Source organism: Podarcis pityusensis (assembly GCF_964106645.2).
Source record: "Podarcis pityusensis genome assembly, chromosome: 9".
In the NCBI taxonomy this organism is placed as follows: Eukaryota; Metazoa; Chordata; class Lepidosauria; order Squamata; family Lacertidae; genus Podarcis; species Podarcis pityusensis.
In genome coordinates, this window is record NC_138034.1 from 54,844,618 (window position 1) to 54,866,453 (window position 21,836).

General features: G+C 41.4%; 1 protein-coding gene across 2 annotated transcripts in view; it reads right to left on the minus strand.

Moving 5' to 3' along the window:
- The window catches only part of GSTCD (glutathione S-transferase C-terminal domain containing), a 56,785-nt gene that overhangs the window by 15,899 nt on the left and 19,050 nt on the right, over positions 1–21,836 (minus strand). For both annotated transcript variants that reach the window (XM_081020300.1, XM_081020301.1), the window contains exons 7-8: positions 1,726–1,841; positions 1,473–1,517 (exon numbers count right to left, since the gene is read on the minus strand). In XM_081020300.1, coding sequence (XP_080876426.1) covers positions 1,473–1,517; positions 1,726–1,841 — 161 coding nt within the window. The remainder of the gene's footprint in view (positions 1–1,472; positions 1,518–1,725; positions 1,842–21,836) is intronic.

Here is a 21,836-nt window from a genome sequence, read left to right on the forward strand (position 1 = left end):
TCTTAATTCGTTCCGGAGGTCTGTACTTGAAACTGTTTTTAACCTGAAGCACCACTTTAGCTAATGGGGCCTCCTGCTGCTGCCGTGCCACCGCACAATTTCTGTTCTCATCCTGAAGCAAAGTTCTTAACCTGAAGCACTATTTCTGGGTTAGCGGAGTCTGTAACCTGAAGCGTATGTAACCTGAAACGTATGTAACCCGAGGTACCACAGTAAGTGCTACTCTGCAGAAGACCATAGGCTGGGAGCGTTTAGTTATATTGCATATGGCAACTATCCTATATGTAGCCAGACTTTGCTCCTACAAAGGAAAAAATTACAAAAATTACATTTTTTTTCCTAATTAAAACACATGTGCCTGTCACATCTAGTTTCTTCAAACACATTTGTGGCAATTGGACCCAGTTAACACAATTTTGGAGAACTGTGGAAGTAGCAGTTCCCAAAGGTATCTGTGAACAGACCTCTCTGGTTCATTTTTCAAACATTTGGAAGAGGGCCAACTTTTTCAGGTTCACTTGTAGGCCTGAACATGATAGACTCAAATTTCCCAGAGAAAATCTCCTTGAGACTTAATATGGAGATGTGTTGCTCCTTAGGGAAGCATACAAATCCCGCTTCTATAGTTTATCAGCCAGTAACTGCATCTGGGCATTTCTCTATCATCCAGTAAATGCATCTGGGCATTTCTCATATAAAATCCTTCTAGAAGAATGGGGAAAAAACACAGATTGCCAATCTGGGCTTTTGATTGTAATTTCCAATTGAGTTTTTGTTTTGTTTTGTTTAAACTGTGATAGGATTGCTCACTCTTTTTGGGGGGGGTGTTGATGGTTTTCTCTGTTACTAAGCCCAGAAAGGAGTAATGTTGTCTGTAAAACAACTTAGCCAAAATGAAAAACTACCCCAAATTAGCCACAGTTTGAGATTAGTTCATGCAAGGTTTTATATTGGGCCTAAAATAAGGAAGGGGCTGTCAGACAATGAAAGCCACAAACCCCACCTCCTGCTTGTCCACCAGGAGCCTCTCCTCATAAGCCACACCCCAGCTCATAGGATCTTGCTTAACTGCACTGAAATGGAAGAATTAAGTTCATGTTCTCAAACAATGGCTTTAGCTTAGTTACAGAATAAATGTTCTGCATGCAAAAGGGTTTTAGAGTGTCTATATATTTGAGAGTTTGGAGAGCTGATGTGAGGATGTCCCTGTGCTACTTTTATTCTTACTTTTTAAAAGTTGCCTTCAGTCATACTAATTTTATTGCTGGGAGTGAAAAACAGTGCTTTATCTTACTCAGAATATGAAAACGGGTAAATTAAGTACTTTATTCTACCATACAAAAAAACGTGAGTGGGTGTTTGATTTAGATAATTCTATCACTTTCACATATTTTACAAACAGCCTGCATTTAATTGTGTATCTGAAATTCCAGGTTATTAAAGTCTGAATTTACATTTTACTGAAACCTTACCTGACATGATGGAAGTACGTGAGCAAGGACAATTCCAACATGGCCCTGTTCAAAGCAGAAGAAAGTGCACAAATAAACCTTAATCCCAAAGAGCTGATCCATTTGACAACAAAATATTCCAATAAAATATTGACAGAGACTTTGAAAGCAGATCAAATTCCAGAATTTTGGACTCTTGAGCTGTTGGACTTATAAACATACAAAAACAACTGCTACCGAACTTACAAACAAACAAACAAATAAAATACCTTACCCCACCACTGCAAAAATCCACAATTTTATCTCCAGGTTTAGCCAGCTTTTTCACTAAGGCCACCATATTGTTGAGCTGTTGCTGTTTCCTAAAAGCGCGATCACTGGACATTTTTCCTAAGGATGACAACAAGGAATATACATTTGCTATTGCTTATGGCAAAAATGTGGTTTTTACAGTATTTCCTTTTAAATGTAAGTGATTAGATACAGACTTGCAGCTCCAGATATTGAATGGCTTTTTCCATTCACAGAAAGGGCCAAGATCCAATGGAGGTTGCCAGATACAGGAATCAACTGACACTGATTCCCTCCTGCCTGCAGTTTCTGCACCACTTCTCATGCTGCTCCAGAGTGTTCCCCAAACCCTCCAGAGCAGATTTTCAGGGGGCACAGGGGGCTGCAAGAGGAAGGTGGAATAAAAAAAAGGCATCTTCCTTTCTTCCGATTTATAGTTTGTCCTAATGCCAAGGATTTTATGTTGTAGGTGCCAATGAAAAGGAGGAGGAGCCTGTTCCCAAAGAGCTTGTGATACATTTTTATCATTTATTATTACTTGTGTTATTAGTCACTTGTTACCCTGAGGTCTCCAAGTGACTTACAAGACATTTAAGAACATAAATACGAATGCATTGATTATACCATATCAATAGAACAAAACAACCACCATAACAGCCCGAGGAATATTGTTATATGGAAGGTTTAGAGACCAGCAATGAAGTGCTAACAAGGTGAAGAAGAAGACCACCAGAGGAACTACAACACATTTAATACTACAACACACAAGTGCATTCGTATATAACAATAATAATTTATTATTTATACCCCACCCATCTGGCTGGGTTTCCCCAGCTACTCTGGGCGGCTCCCAATCAAATATTATAAAAACAATACAATATAGAAGGATTTGATCTCTAAGGAGTTTTTCACGTATATGAGCCATCAATTGACATTGCAGCCATCTAGAGATGTATGCATTTGTGTCCATGGGTAACAAGAGAAACAGAAGCTACTTCCCCTCCTATGGGGGAATCTTTCATATGTCTATGCTCTCATCCAATATTCATTTTCCAGATAACTGTATGGTGTGAAAAGGGTTTCCACATGTCCTTGATTATGAGGGAATAAGTCTTCTATCAAAAATTGTCCCTGTTCCATAGCACTCTGCTGCATGTGCTCTGGCACAGCAAATGATGGCTTGGATCCAGAGATGCTTGGGCTGGGTTCCTCTCATACAAGAGTTTTTCTAGCTCCTTTCTGATAATGCCCTTTGCATTCCTTGAAAAGCTGCTCTAGGGAGTTAGAAGGCCCTCTGGAAGAAGGTATTGTTGGAAATCAGTGACACCACCTGTTAATTGCAAGCTTAAAAGCTTGGGGAGCAAGGCCCACTCAGTATGTGGAATTTGGGATACTCAAGAGAGCTTGCAGGGCTGTCCCAGTTCCTGCAAGATCTCGCATGAGCAATCCTAGCCACGCTGAGCAGGCCTAGCCCAGGAAGCAAGGCATGCCGGGTCTGCTTATAACAGTAGCTCTCAATGGTCTCAGGCAAAGAGGTCTTCTTACTTATCTTATCCTTTTAACTAGAGGATTCAACCTGAGGTGCTCTACTTGTCAAGCATATGGTCTATCTCCCAAATGAACTACTGAACAGGTATGATTTGTGTAATAGCTCCCCAGCATATATAGAATGGATATCTCTTTTGGATTTAAAAAGATAAAGCAAAACAATATTTTAGTAATAAAGTATACTACTTATTTGTCATAGGCAATGACATTTGTTTTTAAACTGCATTCCCTTTCTCGCAGCAGCTGAGCTGACATACCGTATCTTAAAACAATCAAATTGAAATTGTACTATATTGGATTGGTACAAGCTAAAAACAATGGCAGTACCCGTAGTAAACAATAATACTTCTAGAAAGTAGTTTTTTTCTCCTTTCCACATCTAGGCTTGTGGAAATCTGATACTGATACCATGTTTGGTGGTGTTCAGCAAGTGGCTATGATTTCTTGCAAAGCACAGGTCTCATTAAAAGTTTAAGTATTTGTTGAAATGCCACATTTTCCTTCACAGTCTCAGAGCAATTTATACAATAGCCATAAACAGGAGCTGAAACTTATAACATGGGAATTAGAGCCAGCCGTGCATTTTTTAGGAATAATTTATGCACCAAGATCAAAATATTTCTTCTTCTGTAATTACTTTTGGTCCAAACACATTTAACTTGACGTAGAGGAACAGCAACAAATGTCTCCGAGTTATTAATGTCACTGTGGCTTTAAAGTATATCCCAGCTGGCTTTGTTCTTCAGAATTATGCACACAACCAGGTAAAACACAGGAAGTGATTCTATTGCCTTATTATAGGAGGATCAGAAATGAAATATTATGACCAAGCAAATGAAACATCTCATTGCCTCCGTGTAAATACCACTGCCATTTTTAGAACGTTGGACAATAAATTGCAGTGAGGGAGCTGCCTAAAAACTCACTACAGAGGGAACTGCAACTTCACAGAGAAATGGACACCTGCAGTTTTCACTCACAAAACATGGCAAGTGCTACTATTACTGTTTGGTGTGGCTGGGGTCGGCCAGATGTTACAGGAAACCAATTCTCTGCATTGTCGTAGTCATGTCATCTCATGAGCAAAGCTTTAGCACTCCCATAGCTCAGTGGCACAGCATCTATTCTGCAGGTAAAAGGTTTCAGGTTCAACCCCCAACATCTCTTGAGATGCTTGAGGTAAATGCTCTCCTACTTCTGGCTATTTCAGGGCTTTTGTATTTGGTAGCAGACTTGCCCCTGCACGGCAACATGCTAATTCCATGGGAAATGCTAATGAACTTTGCTGCATTCACTTTATTTGGGAACCCTATGACCTCATGAGAAGAGAAGACTCCCTGGAAAAGACCCTGATGTTGGGAAAGATGGAGGGCACAAGGAGAAGGGGACGACAGAGGATGAGATGGTTGGATAGTGTTCTCGAAGTTACCAGCATGAGTTTGACTAAACTGTGGGGTCACGAAGAGTCGGACACAACTAAACGACTAAACAACAACAATGACCTAAGTTGCTATAGCTCATTGAGGGCACTTCAGGAGCTGTGGCTGAGGCACAGAAGGATGAGGCCAAGTGAAGCCAAACTGAATGAATGCCTGAACAGGGTTTGTGGAAAATTCCAAGCATAAAACACAAGGCTTTCAGATACTTTACCCTTTTGTGTTCTGCGAAGTACAAAGGCCCTTCTCCATCTCTCTCATTTACAGACAACAAGATTCTACTTTTAGACACACACTACAGTTGAAAAGTTGGTTTAAAAGGTTGTTGAAGACAGAACAACACAATAATGGTTGTTTTTTTAAAAAAAACTAAATAGTACCTCCCCCCCCCCCAATATAGCTAACTAATTTGTTCTGCATTAAGGTAAGCTCTGAAAAATGGTTTTTATCATATAAGGTATCAGAAAATAAAGCCAATTTCTTCTTGGACTTTTAAGATAAAATCAAGCATTTCAAATTAACATTAGCAGCTTGCTTTACTTGTATTTATTTTATCAGATGTCAGCAAAAGTTTAATAAAATTTTGTACTGAAGGGAAAAGCACACCTAGTTTTAATTATTTCCAAGCCTCTTGTTAATCTGTCCTTTTATTGAAGTTCCCACTGGTTGTGATTTTTGTATAGCCTGCTTTGTTTTGCTGTCCAAATAGACTTCTTAACTGCAAGCAAAGTAGGGCTTAAAAAGAGAAATCTGATTCACATTGTATAAATCATCAAGGGAAGTTTTCATAGTCATTTGACCTTTCCAGGAAATAATGGAAAAGGCATGTGTAGGACAATACATATGTGTGTGACTACTTTTGTTATGTTTGTAGTTTTTATATGTTGTAAGCTGCCTTGAGCATGGTTTTAACTTTGGAAAGGCGACATACAAATAAAATGATTGATCAACAAAGTTATTCTCATATGCAAAAATGTGCAGGTTTCCAAATCTCTGAAGATAAAAATAATTTAGCCTTCCTTTCCCACTATTTTCTCTCTTCTATTATTATAACAAATTTATGAATCATCTTTTACATATGCCTCAAGATGATTTACAGCCATATCATAAAACAGCTAAAAATCATGGTTAAAAATACAAAAAATTGCCATAGATTTAAAAAGTAAGCAGGGACCTTTCCATTATTCTGGAAAAGCTTGGTGAAACAAAAAATTTATTTGTTTGCAGAAAATAAAGATAGCGCTAGACAGCATGTGACATCTCAGCAGCAAAACTATTCCATGGAACAGGGGCAGCCACATTGAAAGCCCTGCTGCATTTTAGGGACTTCAAGGAGAAACTCTCCTATGGAATCCAGTAACCTACAAGCAACTTGGTCCTAAGTTCTATAGGGCCTTATATTTTAGTACCCAGTCCCTGAACTTGGCCCAAGAGCAGATTGGCAGCCAATGCAAATCCCACAAACATGGTATTCTAGGCTGTTAGTAGTGTGCCTCCACAAGCAACCTACTGTAGTCACTGTGTTCTACCCTAGTTGAAGCCTCCAGACCTCCTTTTTTTTACAGTGTTGGCATGCTTGTTTCTTCTTTGTAAATATATTTTAGTGATTTTCGATGTACAAAATGAAAACAACCACCACCATGCAAGATAACAGGCTATTAATGCTTCGATCCAGAGATAAAGGGTGCTTCCAGGCAGGTGAGATTATTGTGGGATTGATACTCCTCAGGCATGCAAGTTTCTCACACTGTCCACGTGACATTGTCTTCATTTAAATGCTAGATCTTAACTCCCTTAATCCTAATTTACCCTTTCCATGAAAAATCCAATGGTTAAAAAAACCCCAACTGTTGCCAAGAGGCTGTTTGCAATCTCTGAAACCCATCTGCAATATTAAGACCCATCTAGAAGTACCCAAAGGCACCCTGTATAACCAATGGGTAGGAGAGCTTCAGATACTTCAATTCCCCAATTTGGCAGGAGGTAGCTTTGAAGTTCCACATTATTACAATTGTATGCTAATTTATTCTGAAAACATGAAATGGATATTTATTCAAAGTGTGCTCAGTCTATTCACCATACCATAATGCCACTGCTTTTCTTCTGGTTTTGATTAGTAAAAAGAGGAAAGCGTCACTGAGAAATCCACCACATGTTTTTAATTTAACATGCAAAGATGGTTTGGTTACTAAGTACATGCAATGTTTAATTTCCCCTGTCTTGGGTGGGGGGTGGGGGGAAGGATATCTGAATTAAACTACAGTGGTACCTCGGGTTAAGTACTTAATTCATTCCGGAGGCCCATACTTCACCTGAAACTGTTCTTAACCGGAAGCACAACTTTACCTAATGGGGCCTCCTGCTGCTGCCGGGCCGCCGGAGCACAATGTCTGTTCTCATCCTGAAGCAAAGTTCTTAACTTGAAGCACTATTTCTGGGTTAGCGGAGTCTGTAACCTGAACCGTATGTAACCTGAAGCGTATGTAACCCGGGGTACCACTGTATAGGGTTTTTTACAAAGTGAATATTAAAATCTAGTAAAATCCTATTAACTAAAGATTTCTTGTTCTACTGTTTATCACTAGTTTAAGTAATTCAAGAAGTAAATCACCTATTATGGATGGAATGATGGGAAAGTCCCTTTGGTTTGATTCAGAAAGGGCTCAGCTAATAAGCGTTATTTCCCCTACTGAAAATAAAATCAGAATACAACCTGTTTCACCATCACCACACACACAAAAATTCTACATTGCAAATTCACTGCATCCTCAATGGCATCAACTGGGTAGCAATAAATCCAAAGTCCCACTGTTGATCCCATGAGCCCCCTTGTTTGTCTCTTCCCTGAAAATGTACTTAACTGGTGTTGGTGGTGATGGCAACAACTGGGAATATCTCACACAGGCCTCTGTGAGGTTTCTCAGTTCACCCCAGATAACTGGCATACTGAAATGGCAGCATTTCAGACAGCAAGGACTCTGGTAAACAGTTTTCCAGGATGACTAAATATTTAGTAGGGACATTAGCTGCCTGGACGCGGGTGGCGCTGTGGGTTAAACCACAGAGCCTAGGACTTGCCGATCAGAAAGTCGGTGGTTCGAATCCCCGCGACGGGGTGAGCTCCCGTTGCTCGGTCCCTGCTCCTGACAACCTAGCAGTTCGAAAGCACGTCAAAGTGCAAGTAGATCAATAGATACCGCTCCGGTGGAAAGGTAAACGGCGTTTCCGTGCGCTGCTCTGGTTTGCCAGTAGCGGCTTAGTCATACTGGCCACATGACCCGGAAGCTGTACGCTGGCTCCCTCAGCCAATAAAGCGAGATGAGCGCCGCAACCCCAGAGTCGGCCACTACTGGACCTAATGGTCAGGGGTCCCTTTACCTTTACCTTAGCTGCCTAGGAATCTGAAAGTCCCAGGGCTCTTTGCACCTTTGTGCTTCATGACAGTATCCCAGGGTTTAAGAAGCCCAGAGACATATGGTTTCCAGGCCACCTAATAGCAATATGAAATGCAGTGCTCAGACACCCAAGGAAACTATAATTCCAAAGGATTCTGTAGATATTCCAGACACAAGGGAGCAATGAAGAATTTGGAGAGGTCTCCTTGTAGCATCTACCACTGCTAGATACATTTTCAGGGAAAGGTCTGGAATGAAGACACCAAGACAATCTTATCATGTGATAGACACTGTGAAGTTTGGGTGGAACTCATATTGCATTGGAGGGGAGGCCTCCATTAAAAAGTGCTCCCCTTCAGTACTTTACTAACTCCAGGCAATCTTCATTTTTGTGCAGAGGTTACGTTCTGGACACCCCCATATGTTGGCAGACTGCACATAAGTCTGCTCTGCCCCTTCCCCGTCCACTTTGCCCATTCATGACATCTTTATGACATTTTGGGGCTGTTTCTGGGTTCAGTGCTGTGTATGCAGGCATGTGCAACTGCATGTTATTAGGAAACGTCTAAATTGGTCATTGCCTGTATAGCTCTTTGCAGCAGCTATCAAACTAGCCCATGAATAACAAGAATAAAGTTTCTTCACAACCAGAATGGTTAAATCTTTATAGCTACGACTTAAAATAACAACCATTTTTATGTTATCTTTACTAACATAAATTCTCATACTGCCTCCTAACATGAAGTCATGTACAATGTGCAAAGAAACGTAAATTAGGAATAATTACCTCATTTGCTTTTGTAATAAATCATATTAAAAGTTCAGCTTCAGGATAAAGCTATTTGCCCTTCAGTTGCCTAAAAGGGGCAGGGAAATGGCAGCAACATTTCTGAATTGCTGTTACATGGAATTAATAGAAATTAAAACATTTTTGGAGAAGTTAATTGCCTCCTCGGTTCCTGAATGTCTGATTTCTTGGCGTAAAAGAAAAGCAGCCTTCTTTTCTGAAACAAATGTACCCCTCAACCCCAAACTTTTCCCAAAGACGGTAACTCACTGTCACACAAATATCAAGCTCAGCTAATCCTGTTAAAATAAAGACAAAAATCTGAACATGTCCTAGAGATTCCAAGTTTAGAATATTATGATTTATAGGTATTCCCAGCCTAGCTATCTGTTAATCCAACTTCAAAAAACCAACTAGCACTCTTGCACTCAGCAGTCTTTTCAGGGTGGGCTTTAGCACTACTCATTCTGTTTATGAAGATAAAATGCCAAAGCAGCCCTAAATCCCTTTATTGGCTTTCGAAAGAAAGACCAAGATGTGGGTGGAAAATTAAATGGGGAAAAAGTTTTTCATCACTACTGAGAGATTGGACACCAGCCCAAATCCTCTGAGCCTTAAAGCTCTGTGGTGAAAAAAAATTAGTAAGTGTTCACGAAAATATTAAATGGTTAAATATATTTATGCCTTTCTATATATCTGTTTTGCTGGTTAAAATACTAGCCATGTTGCAAATGAATATATGTCATCAGGCGTCCATCATGTGGCTGAGTGCAAATATAAATAATAAAAGAGGCATGAGATATTTCAAATATGCTACATTACATATAATATATAAGGCTGCTCTGGGCAAAAGCAATTTTTCACCAGTGGTACATCCTGCCCCAGCTGTCAAAAAGTCCACCTGTCCATTTTTCCTCCTGCTGTATAGCAGGGTATCAGCACAGAGGAGAGGAAGGAAGGATCAATGTACTATATGAGCACTGGGGCATTGTCTCTGCAGGAAATTATCTTACCACCATAGCTTTTATTGCTATAACACAATGTCTACATCTTCATTACCTTAAATTCCTTCCATCTTCCAAGGTCAAGGTGGCATCAAGCTTCTTCCTCTCTCCCTCATGCCTCATATTTTCACAACATCACCATGAGTTACCTCTATCAAAGATAGTGACTAGCCCTAGACCGGATATGTCCAAGTAGGCTGTGATCTACAGTCCAATATCAAAAATTGGCAGTGATGTACCACCCAGGACCGGGTGCAGGGTGGGCAGCAGGGATGGATGCAGGGTGGGTGGGCAGGCAGGCACTGGCTGCTTCCCCCGAGGGGGAAGGGATGAGTGCAGGGTGGGCGGGATTATTGGTGCAGGGTGGGCCACGCTTCTCCTCTTCCCCCACCCCCCAACCAGAGTGCGATATCTAGATCTCTTCCCTGAAACCAGCTGGGCTGGGGATCTCTGGGTGACACTTCTCTCCCCACCCCCAAACAGCACACGATCATCTCCCCTGAAACCAGCTGGGCTAAAGATCTCTGGGCGATGCTTCTCCTCTCCCCCAACCAGTGCACAATCTCTCTCTTTCTCTCTTACACACACACAAACAAACACATGGCATGCCTTCCCATCTGCATACGCCTATGTGCTCTTCCTCCTCCCTGCTCCCACCTCACACGGGCTTCTCTTTCTGCCTCTGTTGTGTGTGTGCTCGGCCTGCGATCGAACCCCGCGATCGACCAGTTGATCACGGTTGACAGGTTGGACATGTCTGCCCTAGGCTATTCAGTAAGTTTCATGGCCAAGTGGTATTTGAACATCCCCATATCTAACAATCTAACCATGATGCCACACAGTATGGAGCTGGTAACTCTAGTAAACCAGTAAGATACCCTATTATGCATGAAACTCTTATTTATGTTAGAAATCTTTCAGCTCGGTTGTGACCCTATCTGCTCCACACCTATGTGGGGCAGGTGGGCATGGTTTGATCAAAATAAGACAGGCAGGCTAAATGGGGATGCCTGATGCACCTTACCTGGCTCCCAGGCCAGAGGTTCTGCTTTACATAACACATAGCTCCTTCAGCCATAGCAAATGCGATCTTACATTTTTGAGCCAAAACAAGAGATTGTGGAACACACAGCTTCTGAAGTTCCATATTAATCATTGAAAAATGAGAGTACTTCTTACTTGAGTGCTAACACCACAAAATAAAAATAGCATTATCGTAACTGCTAATAAACTTCATAAAGAACCCATAAGGCCAGCAAGTTCAGGCATACAAAATCCATCTGTCATGGGGAATGACTGTGCTTCGGGATGATCTTACTCTTTATATAAACAGCTGATTCTTGAATAAAGCTTAGCAGAAACCCAAATATTAACTTGATTTCATGTCAAGTTATTTAATACTTTCTGAGAAGGCTGACTTGTCTTCTCAAAAGCTCATTCAGTTATATCTAAAATTGTTTTTTTATTATGAGCTATGTAGGGAGACCCATGTTGTTGGCAGAAGGAAGAGGGGAGCTGCCTGTCAGTCTCCATTCTAACTCCTGAGAATGAGGTTTCCATGGTAGCTATGGAGATGGGTTGGACTTGGTTTTTGTCACTTTCAGTAGCACTGGGGTGGGCAGATCCAGCACCCCCCACTCCTTAGGAATGCAAGATCGTGCAAACCCAATCTTCTCGCTTGGGACAGGAATAACTGGTCCTGCCCTGCTCTTTAAAAGTGAAGCAGGAGGAGTGTGCCAGGTGTTGGGACAATGTCTTCAATACTTCTTAGTCATGTATTTTAGAGCTCTGTCACAGACATATGAATTGTGTGCTCTGCACTATGGGCTAATGTTTAGACTGTGTGCTGACTACTTGAACAAAGTTTTCAGCTCTCCTCGACCAGAAAATCTGACTACTGTGTCCAAGGATAGGAAAGAATTCAGTGTAAGTTCCTGAGGCATAATATCAGAATGACTACCTTATCTCTAGGACCATTTTTTTTCCAACACCTGAGCAGCATGTTTCACTGGAATTCCTTTTTAGCAGCTGAACACCTCTGTTTCCCAGTAGGAATTCCACAGTTAACTATATGGCATTGCTCCTGACACCCTCTTGAGTTTTAAAGAAGTTCATCTATATGTGTGCTGTAATAATGGAGCTGCTTCCTATTAAATCCAGATATCTTTTAGAACCATTGTAAAAGAGCTATATATTCAGGTTGGCTCTAAGCATTTGTTTTTGCCATGTTTTTTCCTCACCTTAGTTGCAAGTGAATATTACCGTATTTTTCGCCCTATAGGACGCACCGTCCCATAAGGCGCACCTAATTTTTGGGGGGGGAAATAAAGGGGAAAAAAATTATTTCCTCCCCAGCTCCCAGAACAGGCAACTCTCCACAACCCGCGGGAGCCCAGCACCGGGCTCCCGCACCTTGCGGAGCGCCGCGCGAAGCCTGGGCAAGCTGAGCTCAGCGCACCCAGCCTTCGGCATGCAGGCAACTCTCCGCAAGCCGCGGGAGCCCGGCGCGGGCTCCCACGGCTTGCGGAGATCAGCGCGAAGCCTGGAGAGCCAGAGGGGTCGGTGCACACTGACCCCTCTCGCTCTCCAGGCTTCAGCGAAAGCCTGCATTCGCCCCATAGGACGCACACACATTTCCCCTTCATTTTTGGAGGGGAAAAAATGTGTCCTATGGGGCGAAAAATATGGTATGTTTTAGGTTTTGGGGGTTTTTTGCTTTAAATTTCCTATCTTAAATCTTTGGGATGTAGTGGATTACTTAAATAACTGCTCTTAATTTTGCCTGTTCCCAATCTCTACTTGTTAACTATACATGGAAAACTGAGTTGCTATATCAATGGCAAACTATTTAATAATTGTATCTCCTGACTTGATATCTAAAAATCAAAGTGAGCAATTAGCTGGTAAGCACCAAACCAAAAAGCCTTTGGGGTGGGGGGAGGAACATATGAAATATGCTTTTAATTATATGCATGCAGTTTCAACTTTGTGTGTTATGGCTGGACCATGAAATCTTTTGAGATAGGTTTAATCTGTTTCTAGTTAATTTTCAAAACACTGTAATCTCCTAGTCAGTAACAAACACTACTGCTAAATTTAACCGACAGAATTTAAAATGAACGGTACATTCTGTTCTTTTAGATACTTGGATAAGATGAACTACAGAAGGAAATGAATATTTTTGGAGCTTTTTGGTATGTGGCCTATTTTATTAAGTATTCACAATATACAAGGAGAAAATCAAGACTTTTATTATTATTCCTACAGCCTTTTTATATGCTGCACTGAAAGCCAGACTAAGAGAGAGACTGGTGATCCACTGAGTAAATCTCCAGTCTTTTAAAATTTCTGTAAAAACCTGTGGGGTGTTTCAATTCAGATCAAGGCCATTGCACTAGAGGGAAAGGGGTGTATCCTTTCCTTCAACACCATTTTCCAAATGAAAATCCCCTCCACCAAGCACTTTATCCCATTAGGGAAATGTATGGGCATTTGTAGGGGAAAGCGCTGGCAGACTTGTTTGAGCATTAAGCATTATGGCACAAACCTCTAATAAAGCAAAGGACATGATAAGGCTGACCCTCAAATTATAACACAGTGTTGTTCAAATACTTGCTGCTGTGCTTCACTTATAACACCAGTGATCCCTAAGTTTGGGCATGTACAATTCATACACATGCCAGTTCATCTGAAAACAGTGTCTCTCTTCTCACTGGCTCATAAAGCTACATACCACTTTTAAACCCTTCACCGAGGTTTGCTGCAAGATGTGGAAATGAAAGAGACATTACTGTGCTAAAAGCAAAACATTGCAGAACACACTAAATCCCTTTCGATTACACAAATTGCTTTTCTGGACAATGACCAACAGATTCACATCTGAAAACACTTGGTCGCAAGCAATACTACCACCTTCAGTAGGACTAGTATCAGTAAGGTGTTCTCAGGGTTTCTGCCAAATTAAGTGTGAATGAGCACATCCATAAAGCTAAGCACATACATAACTATATTTGCCAACTTGAAGATTTGGCTTGAAACTAATTGTGCATAATGTAACTTTACATTTTTGTTTTTAAACAAAATAAAGGCTCTGATAAAATTTTTCCAATGAAAATATTGTTTCTGCAATTGCCTGTTGCAATTTAATGTGTCTGCAAATGAGTGCTAGTCCCTCTGCAGGGACTTTAATTGTGCTTAACAGAAACAAAAAAAGTAAACAAGAACGCAAAGTATGGGAAGACCATTTTTCAGTAGGGTTTCTGTATTATTAGCGTCTATATATGGATGTGTTAGAAAGTCACAGCTTTAAAGAAAAGTTAATGTTATCCTCGTAAACACTCTCAAAACACAAAGTTAACATTATCCTTGTAAACATTCTCAAAATACATTTACAAAGGACAAACGTTAAGTTTATGATACACAGAGAGATACTTTTATTTGTATCAAGTCACAGAATGGCTGGTTTCTGACAAGGGTTGTCTTGGTGAGCATGCAAACACAAATATCTACTGAGCTAGGCCAAATTTTCGCTTAACACATCATCTAAACTGGGATTCATAGTCAAGCTCTCTCCTTACTAACCATAAGCTGTAGCCAAGGTTAGCAAAATAAATAGCTTAACCAACAGCCAGGGCTTGGACAGCAGAGTCAGCCAAACTTTAGCTTAAGTCAGCATAGCACAGCAATAAAAAATGATCAGAGAGCAAAGCAGCTGGGAGCTCCTCTCTGGGAGCTCACAGTCTCACTAAGTCTGTGTTTGACTTAGTATGTTGTGTGAACCAGCTGGTTAAGTGGTAGCTTACAATGGCATACATATGACCCAGCGATAAGCAGATGGCCAGTAATGCCCTACCAAAGAAAATCTTAGCAATCCCCTGCTTCCCTGGATTTTGAATCAGGTGCATGAGTGTAGTAAGATTTTCTTCAGCTGTCACTTAGCAGGAAAATACAGACCACCCAGTTTGCTGAACAGTTACATGCACATTATGGTTAGCCATTGCTTGGTCATCTGTATTCATTCTTCATATCTTTTCTAGGTTTATTTCACATGACAAAAGGCAGTAGCCTGCTTCCCGGAGCGTCGGGCGCCCTGAAAGCAGAGCGCCCGGCGCTTCGGGAACACATCCGCAGCCTAGGCAGCCCTGCGGGAGGTCCTGCAGGGTTGTCTAGGCTGCGGATAGCAGCCTGCTTCCCCGAGCGTCGGGCGCCTTGAAAGCAGAGTGCCCGGCGCTTCGGGAACACCTCCGCAGCCTAGGCAGCCCTGCAGGAGTTCCACGCAGGGCTCCCCACGCTGCAGATAGCAGCCTGCCGCCCGGTGGGCGGAACGCCCTGAAGCAGAGCGCCCCGCGCGCCGGACAGACATCCGCAGCGTGGGGAGCCCTGCAGGAGTTCCACGCAGGGCTCCCCACGCTGCGGATAGCAGCCTGCCGCCCGGCGGGCGGGACGCCCTGAAGCAGAGCGCCCCTCGCGCCGGGCAGACATCGGCCAGCCCCACAAGCTCGGGGGACAGCAGGGAGGCGCAGCGCCGCCATCCCGCTGTTCCTCGACCTGGTTCGGTTTCCCCGACCTGCTTTTGGGGGGGAAATAAAGGAATTTTTTTCCCCTTTATTCCCCCCCCCCAAAAAACTAGGTGCGTCCTATGGGACGAAAAATACGGTATATATATATATATATATATTAATAAAATTTTAATAATAAACGGTGGGGAAAGAAATGTTGTTCAATGACACATAAGACCCATATTTCATTGTTGAACTTTGCCACTATGACATAGGGATGGAGAAGAAATTCAATGGTTCTTGTTTTAATACAAATCTATCCAACTTGCAGTTACTGAAACAATGCAAAAACCAAAACACAGGCATAACTTGAAATTCATACTTCTTCAAATTTTGCAATGCAAAATGTGTACAAACAAAAAATGTGTACAAAACTGTAAATTAGGGGGCAAGTTGGTATAATATTGCATGTATTAGTGAATATAGCACACAGAATGCATTATGTTAAAGGAAACTGCTTGCAAAAATGTGTAAGGATAAATTGCATACAAAAATGTACATATTAGGAGAAATATGCACCAAAATGTAGACCAATTCTTGAGGTTTTCTTTTTAAAAAAAAATCACAAATGTGGCGAGGTGTATTTAAGATAGGAAAAAGGAGGAACTGAGGGAAACAGAAACTGACAGATTTGTCTATCCCTACTATGTCATTGCTGTTGCACAACACAGTTGTAACATTCAGAATTTGCTACCACAAGACTTGGATGGTTATCTCCACCATGGCAGCCTGATGGTACAAGTTTCTTAAATGTATATATCCCTTCTGATATCAGTCCTAGAGATGGGTCTGGGGCTTCATTTCTTTCCATCAAGCTAATACATGAAATTTCACCTCATCTCTCCTTTAAAAATAGAACAACAATCTGGACTAAGAACAGCTAAGTACATCTTGACAATTTCACATTCACAAAGAAAACATAATTGCCCTAAATACAGATTTTACCTTGATCTTTATCTCATTTTTGTATGTATCAAACACATCACAGCTGAGGCAGAGCCCAAACAAGCATGAAAAAAATCAATGTAAAAATGTACAGCAGATAAGATGTACCAGTAACTTAAAACCTCTAATGCAGATGGTATTAGATGTCATAAATGATGGCATGAAATTGGTCCATGTCGAATCAAGTATGCAATGGATGAACTCTTTCAAGGAAATAGGATTTCTAATGAATCATTCCCAAATGTTCCAAAACAGAGTACCAGAATGAATATTTTGGGTACTGGTATATGTCTGTTGTCACACAAAATCACTATTATGCCTTTTGTTGTTGTTGTTTAGTCGTGTCAGACTCTTTGTGACCCCATGGACCAGAGCACGCCAGGCACTCCTGTCTTCCACTGCCTCCCGCAGTTTGGTCAAACTCATGTTAGTAGTTTCGAGAACACTGTCCAACCATCTCATCCTCTGTTGTCCCCTTCTCCTTGTGCCCTCAATCCTTCCCAAAATCAGGGTCTTCTCCAGGGAGTCTTCTCTTCTCATGAGGTGGCCCAAGTATTGGAGCCTCAGCTTCAGGATCTGTCCTTCCAGTGAGCACTCAGGGCTGTAAGAATGGATAGGTTTGATCTTCTTGCAGTCCATGGGACTCTCAAGAGTCTCCTCCAGCACCATAATTCAAAAGCCTACACTACTGTAATTCATGGCTTTTCAATAGGACTCATTCATATATAGTGGTGTCTTAAGGTATAATTGCCCTTTCCTAGAGTGAAATTACTGTTTTGTCTTGTCGGAAAAACAGACAATTTCTTAGAAACCTGTAGTCAATCAAGTGTTGCTTGATTTGGTTTGGCTACGCAGGATTGTACCTTTAAAGCTAGGGGTGCTTCAGACTGCACAACAGGGATGCAAGGGCCATTCAATTTTTATGGTTCTTTTTAAAGAGGGTACATCAATTTGCTATAGGGCCTTTTTTATTTTTAGTTGTAAAGGTAAAGGGACCCCTGACCATTAGGTCCAGTCGTGACTGACTCTGGGGTTGGGGCACTCATCTCGCTTTACTGGCTGAGGAAGCCGGCGTACAGCTTCTGGGTCATGTGGCCAGCATACTAAGCCGCTTCTGGTGAACCAGAGCAGCACACGGAAACGCCGTTTACCTTCCCGCCGGAGCGGTGCCTATTTATCTACTTGCATTTTGACATGCTTTCGAACTGATAGGCTGGCAGGAGATTTTAGTTGTACCTGAAGTTAAAACAACAGCCAACTCTTATTTCACTCATTGAGGGAAGGTGTGAGGCTAGGGAGCAGATAAGGGAGTAACACCCACCCAGGAATCTCCAGCTGAGATCCCACCACCTTTCTGTGTAGTGTCAGTAAGCCTAGATGTTGTGTTATCATGTGTTGCTTTTCTGTCCCATAGACTGAGGACAGGTTTATACTACAGCACACTTCACTGTACAATGGCCACAGTTGCCCTAGTCTCAGTAACATAAAAGGAATAATGAAATAGTATTAAGTTAAATTATACAGTAATCAAATCATATCTGTCACAATCCCTAAGTCCTCAGCCAATGACTGAAACAAAGCCAAAGTTTAAGTAACTTTATTTACGTATATTCAAGCTTTGTTGCCCTCTTATCTATCTCCCAGTCTCTTCTCTACTGTTACAACTACAGGTTGTAAGGTCCTCAGGGCAGAGAATAGTTGTTTTGCTTACATTTTGGTACTTAGAACAGGGGTTACCAACCTAGCCTCCATGGGCACCATGGCACTCACAAAGACTTCAAACAGTGCCTCTGGGCCAGTTGCTCCAGACTCTGAGCTTTCACTTTAAAAAATAAACTAAAATTCTAACCTACCAAGAAAGAAAATTATGGGGCAAAATGTAAAGGTACCTTCTTAAGGGGTTCTGTTAAATCAGAGTGGCACAGCTACCTTGTTTATTTTTCCTGGTCCCAAGTGTGCACATGCTCTTCATAAACAGAACCAGCAAGACATGATTGACTTTCTCATAGGGTTGTTAGAGGTGGTTGCTTCTCTAATTTTGTGTTATTCCATGTTTCCATGTCAGCCATTTTGTGTTATGCCATGTCTCCTCCATGGCAGCCATTTAGTGATTGGTACCCCCAGTACTCTCTCAAAATGCAAGTCCAAAAATTGGCAACCCCTGAAGTCAAAATATGAAAGAGGAGGAGGAGGAGGAAGAAAAAGAAGAAGAAGAAATCCACGAAGGAATTGCAAAAATTCAAAATCTAAAGGCATAGTTAGGACAATCTAGAGTTTGTGGAATCCAACACGGTTGGTCAGAGATTATTTGCAAAATAACCTATGTTATTGTCTTCTAAACCTCCTAGGCAGAAATAAATTGAAAGCTTGCTGCCACAAACGGACCTGCTTTTTGCTGGATAGACCTGGATGTGACCTTGTGTTTGATGTCCTGCCAGTTAAAACAAAGAGAAAGAACCAGCCTCTACAACAACATTCTATTTAAAATAATCAAACCTGTTGAAATGGTGTCAAAAGAAGTAACAACAACAAAAAAGAAAACCCACCCTGGATGTACTTTTTAAGGGATTTAGGCCACAATGCTGATTAAAATTTAAAAATAGTAATACAGGGAGTTTGCCAAACTCTTTGGCTGCTGTGGGAACAGTGATGTGGAATGAAGGCAGATAATTCAAATAGTGGGTTCTAGAAAATGAGTAGAATGTCTGATGGCCTCTTCATCAAGAGTGACAACCTGGGACCATGTGAGTGGCCCAGAAGTAGTCTAAAAGTATATGGCGTGGTTCTAGAGCTGAAGTAAAAAAAAGTCTAGATTTGTAAGCCAGGTCAATGAGATACTGCTGGAAAACTAAGTGCAAACTTCCCTGACAAACAGCCTGGTATAACATAATGTAGAAATAGAATCTCATTTTATCATTCATGCCAAACTCCTTTGCATAGAAAAAACCACTTACATTACCACAACAGCCTAAAACTATCACTGAAGCACTGTTAGATCAGGAAGGTACCACAAGTTCACACACTTTCCCACACCTCTCGTCTGCAAGCTAGCCATTAAGAGGAGTTAGTGCAGTATCCATGCTGTGTCAGAGTCATAGCTAAAAATGTGCCTTTGAAAAAGGATTTTTTCTTAAAACATGTTCGACTCTAAATGAACACTGCTCAATCTCCAGACTCTTGATCATCTTGGTCGCCTTTCCCTGCACATGTTCCAGCTTGTCAATATCCTTCTTAAATTGTGGTGCCTAGAACTGGATGCAGTATTCGAGATGTGGTCTGACCAAGGCAGAACAGAGCAGTTCTATTACTTTCCTTGTTGGGAACACTATACTTCTGTTGATGCAGCCTAGAATAGCATTAGCTTTTTTTGCTGTCCATACTAAACAATGCAGCATTTTCTAACACAACAGGATTTTGGGGCCATGCCAGGTTCCAACCCTGGTTGCACACTCTGAAAACCTTGCATGAATAATGCAGAGGTAATGCAGTTAGCTTCAAAAATTTAAAGTGTAGATAATTCTCCTGAGAGTGAATGAGCCCAGAACACGGCCTTGGTTTCCTAACCATGGTTAGAAGTCTGAGAAAGTCACAACCAATAGTCTTGACTGAGGAATTCTCTAACCTCTCTTTTCAAGTGATGTACATTTTTAATTGTTTTGAGTATAAAACTCAGCAAGTCTTAAATGTATCTTGATCTAGAATCACCATATCAATAGGATTAAGTATTTTAGTAGGGAAATAGGTAGGAAAAACCTCCTTTAAGATTATTAATTTATATGTCACTTCTTTTTTAAAAAAACACACAGGGTAGCCGTGATGGGCTATTTATTTTTTAGATTCAGGCTGGATTTTTTTTCCAATGGAAAAAATAAGTTATGTTAGGTCTGCACAGTTTTATAAATAGAGTGTCATTTAATGACAGAAGGCCAAAAGGTTTCATTTTCCCTTCCTGTCATTTCCTATCTAAAAATTTCTCCTGCCAATGAGAGATGACAGATTTACAGTAAGTTCTTTGTTTTGGTTATCTCTCAGGTATTGAGCCATGAAACTCTGCCTCATATCAAAGTCATGTCATCATCTGTTGCTACAGGCTTTAAAAACCTTGCACTGGATGGTCTTTGTCTATATATGCACATACTCTAGTAACAACTTTAGTCATAAATATATCTGAGAAACTAATCACTTGGCATCAGAACAAACTCTGCCTCACCTTAACTCTTTATGCGGCACTTAACTTGCTTATAAGTTAATGCAAGGCAGATTTTGGTCTAGGCAGACCTAGGACAGAGGCATCTTCTGCTATCTAGAAAAAGGTCTTTCTTGCATGTCCAAGTTTGTTCATGTAAAGGGTTATGGCTGTAATTGTTCCTGCTAGTTCAGATATAATTAAATAATAATAATAATAGGAATGTAATGAAAGATAGGAAAGACAAAACAGGAAAGGTATTTTGTTCTTTTTAAAATTACCCAATTACATACTTTTATCTTCAAACAGAAATATACTGACATCTATAAGGTTAGCAAAGCAATCATCAATAATTTCTCTTGACTTTGACCTAGAGTTCTATTTTGATTCTGCCTGCAACATTATTCCACTTATGACACCTGTCTCTTGAGTCCTTGACCTCTGAACTCCTGAACATGATTCATTTTGATCGTACCTTCCATTTGTTGCTTGATGTCCCAGACATTAATCATAGCAACTCTTCCTTGAGCAACTTGAGGAAGCACTACCTGACTAGGAGGTCTCATGGTTCCTGAATTTGTTGGGATTAGAGTCTGAGGGGAAAACCCCTGAAGACATCTTGGAGGAAGAATCAAGACCTATCAATGGTATTTGAGGTAAAGAATAGGAATCTACTAGGCAAAGACTCCCAGTTGAAGAAGTCAGAAGACACAATCAGAGGTGCCACAGCCCTTGGGCACAAGCCATTGTCCCACCCCGATCAGAAGGTCGGCGGTTCGAATCCCCGCGACGGGGTGAGCTCCCGTTGCTTGGTCCCTGCTCCTGTCAACCTAGCAATTTGAAAGCACGTCAAAGTGCAAGTAGATAAATAGGTATCGCTCTGGCGGGAAGGTAAACGGTGTTTCCGTGCGCTGCTCTGGTTTGCCAGAAGCGGCTTAGTCATGCTGGCCACATGACTCGGAAGCTGTACACCGGCTCCCTCAGCCAATAAAGCAAGATGAGCACCGCAACCCCAGAGTCGGCCATGACTGGACCTAATGGTCAGGGGTCCCTTTACCTTTATGGTCAATTGAGGACCAAGGGGTTTAGAAGTCATCAGGTCTTTCTAGGGGAAGCTGATCTCTGAACCTTGCTGGAACAATGCCTGCCTTCTGAAATAATTATACATATTAAATCACTGGGCTGCATTCAATGCTGTCCACTCACGAGAGGAATGGACTTCAGTCTGGGCAATG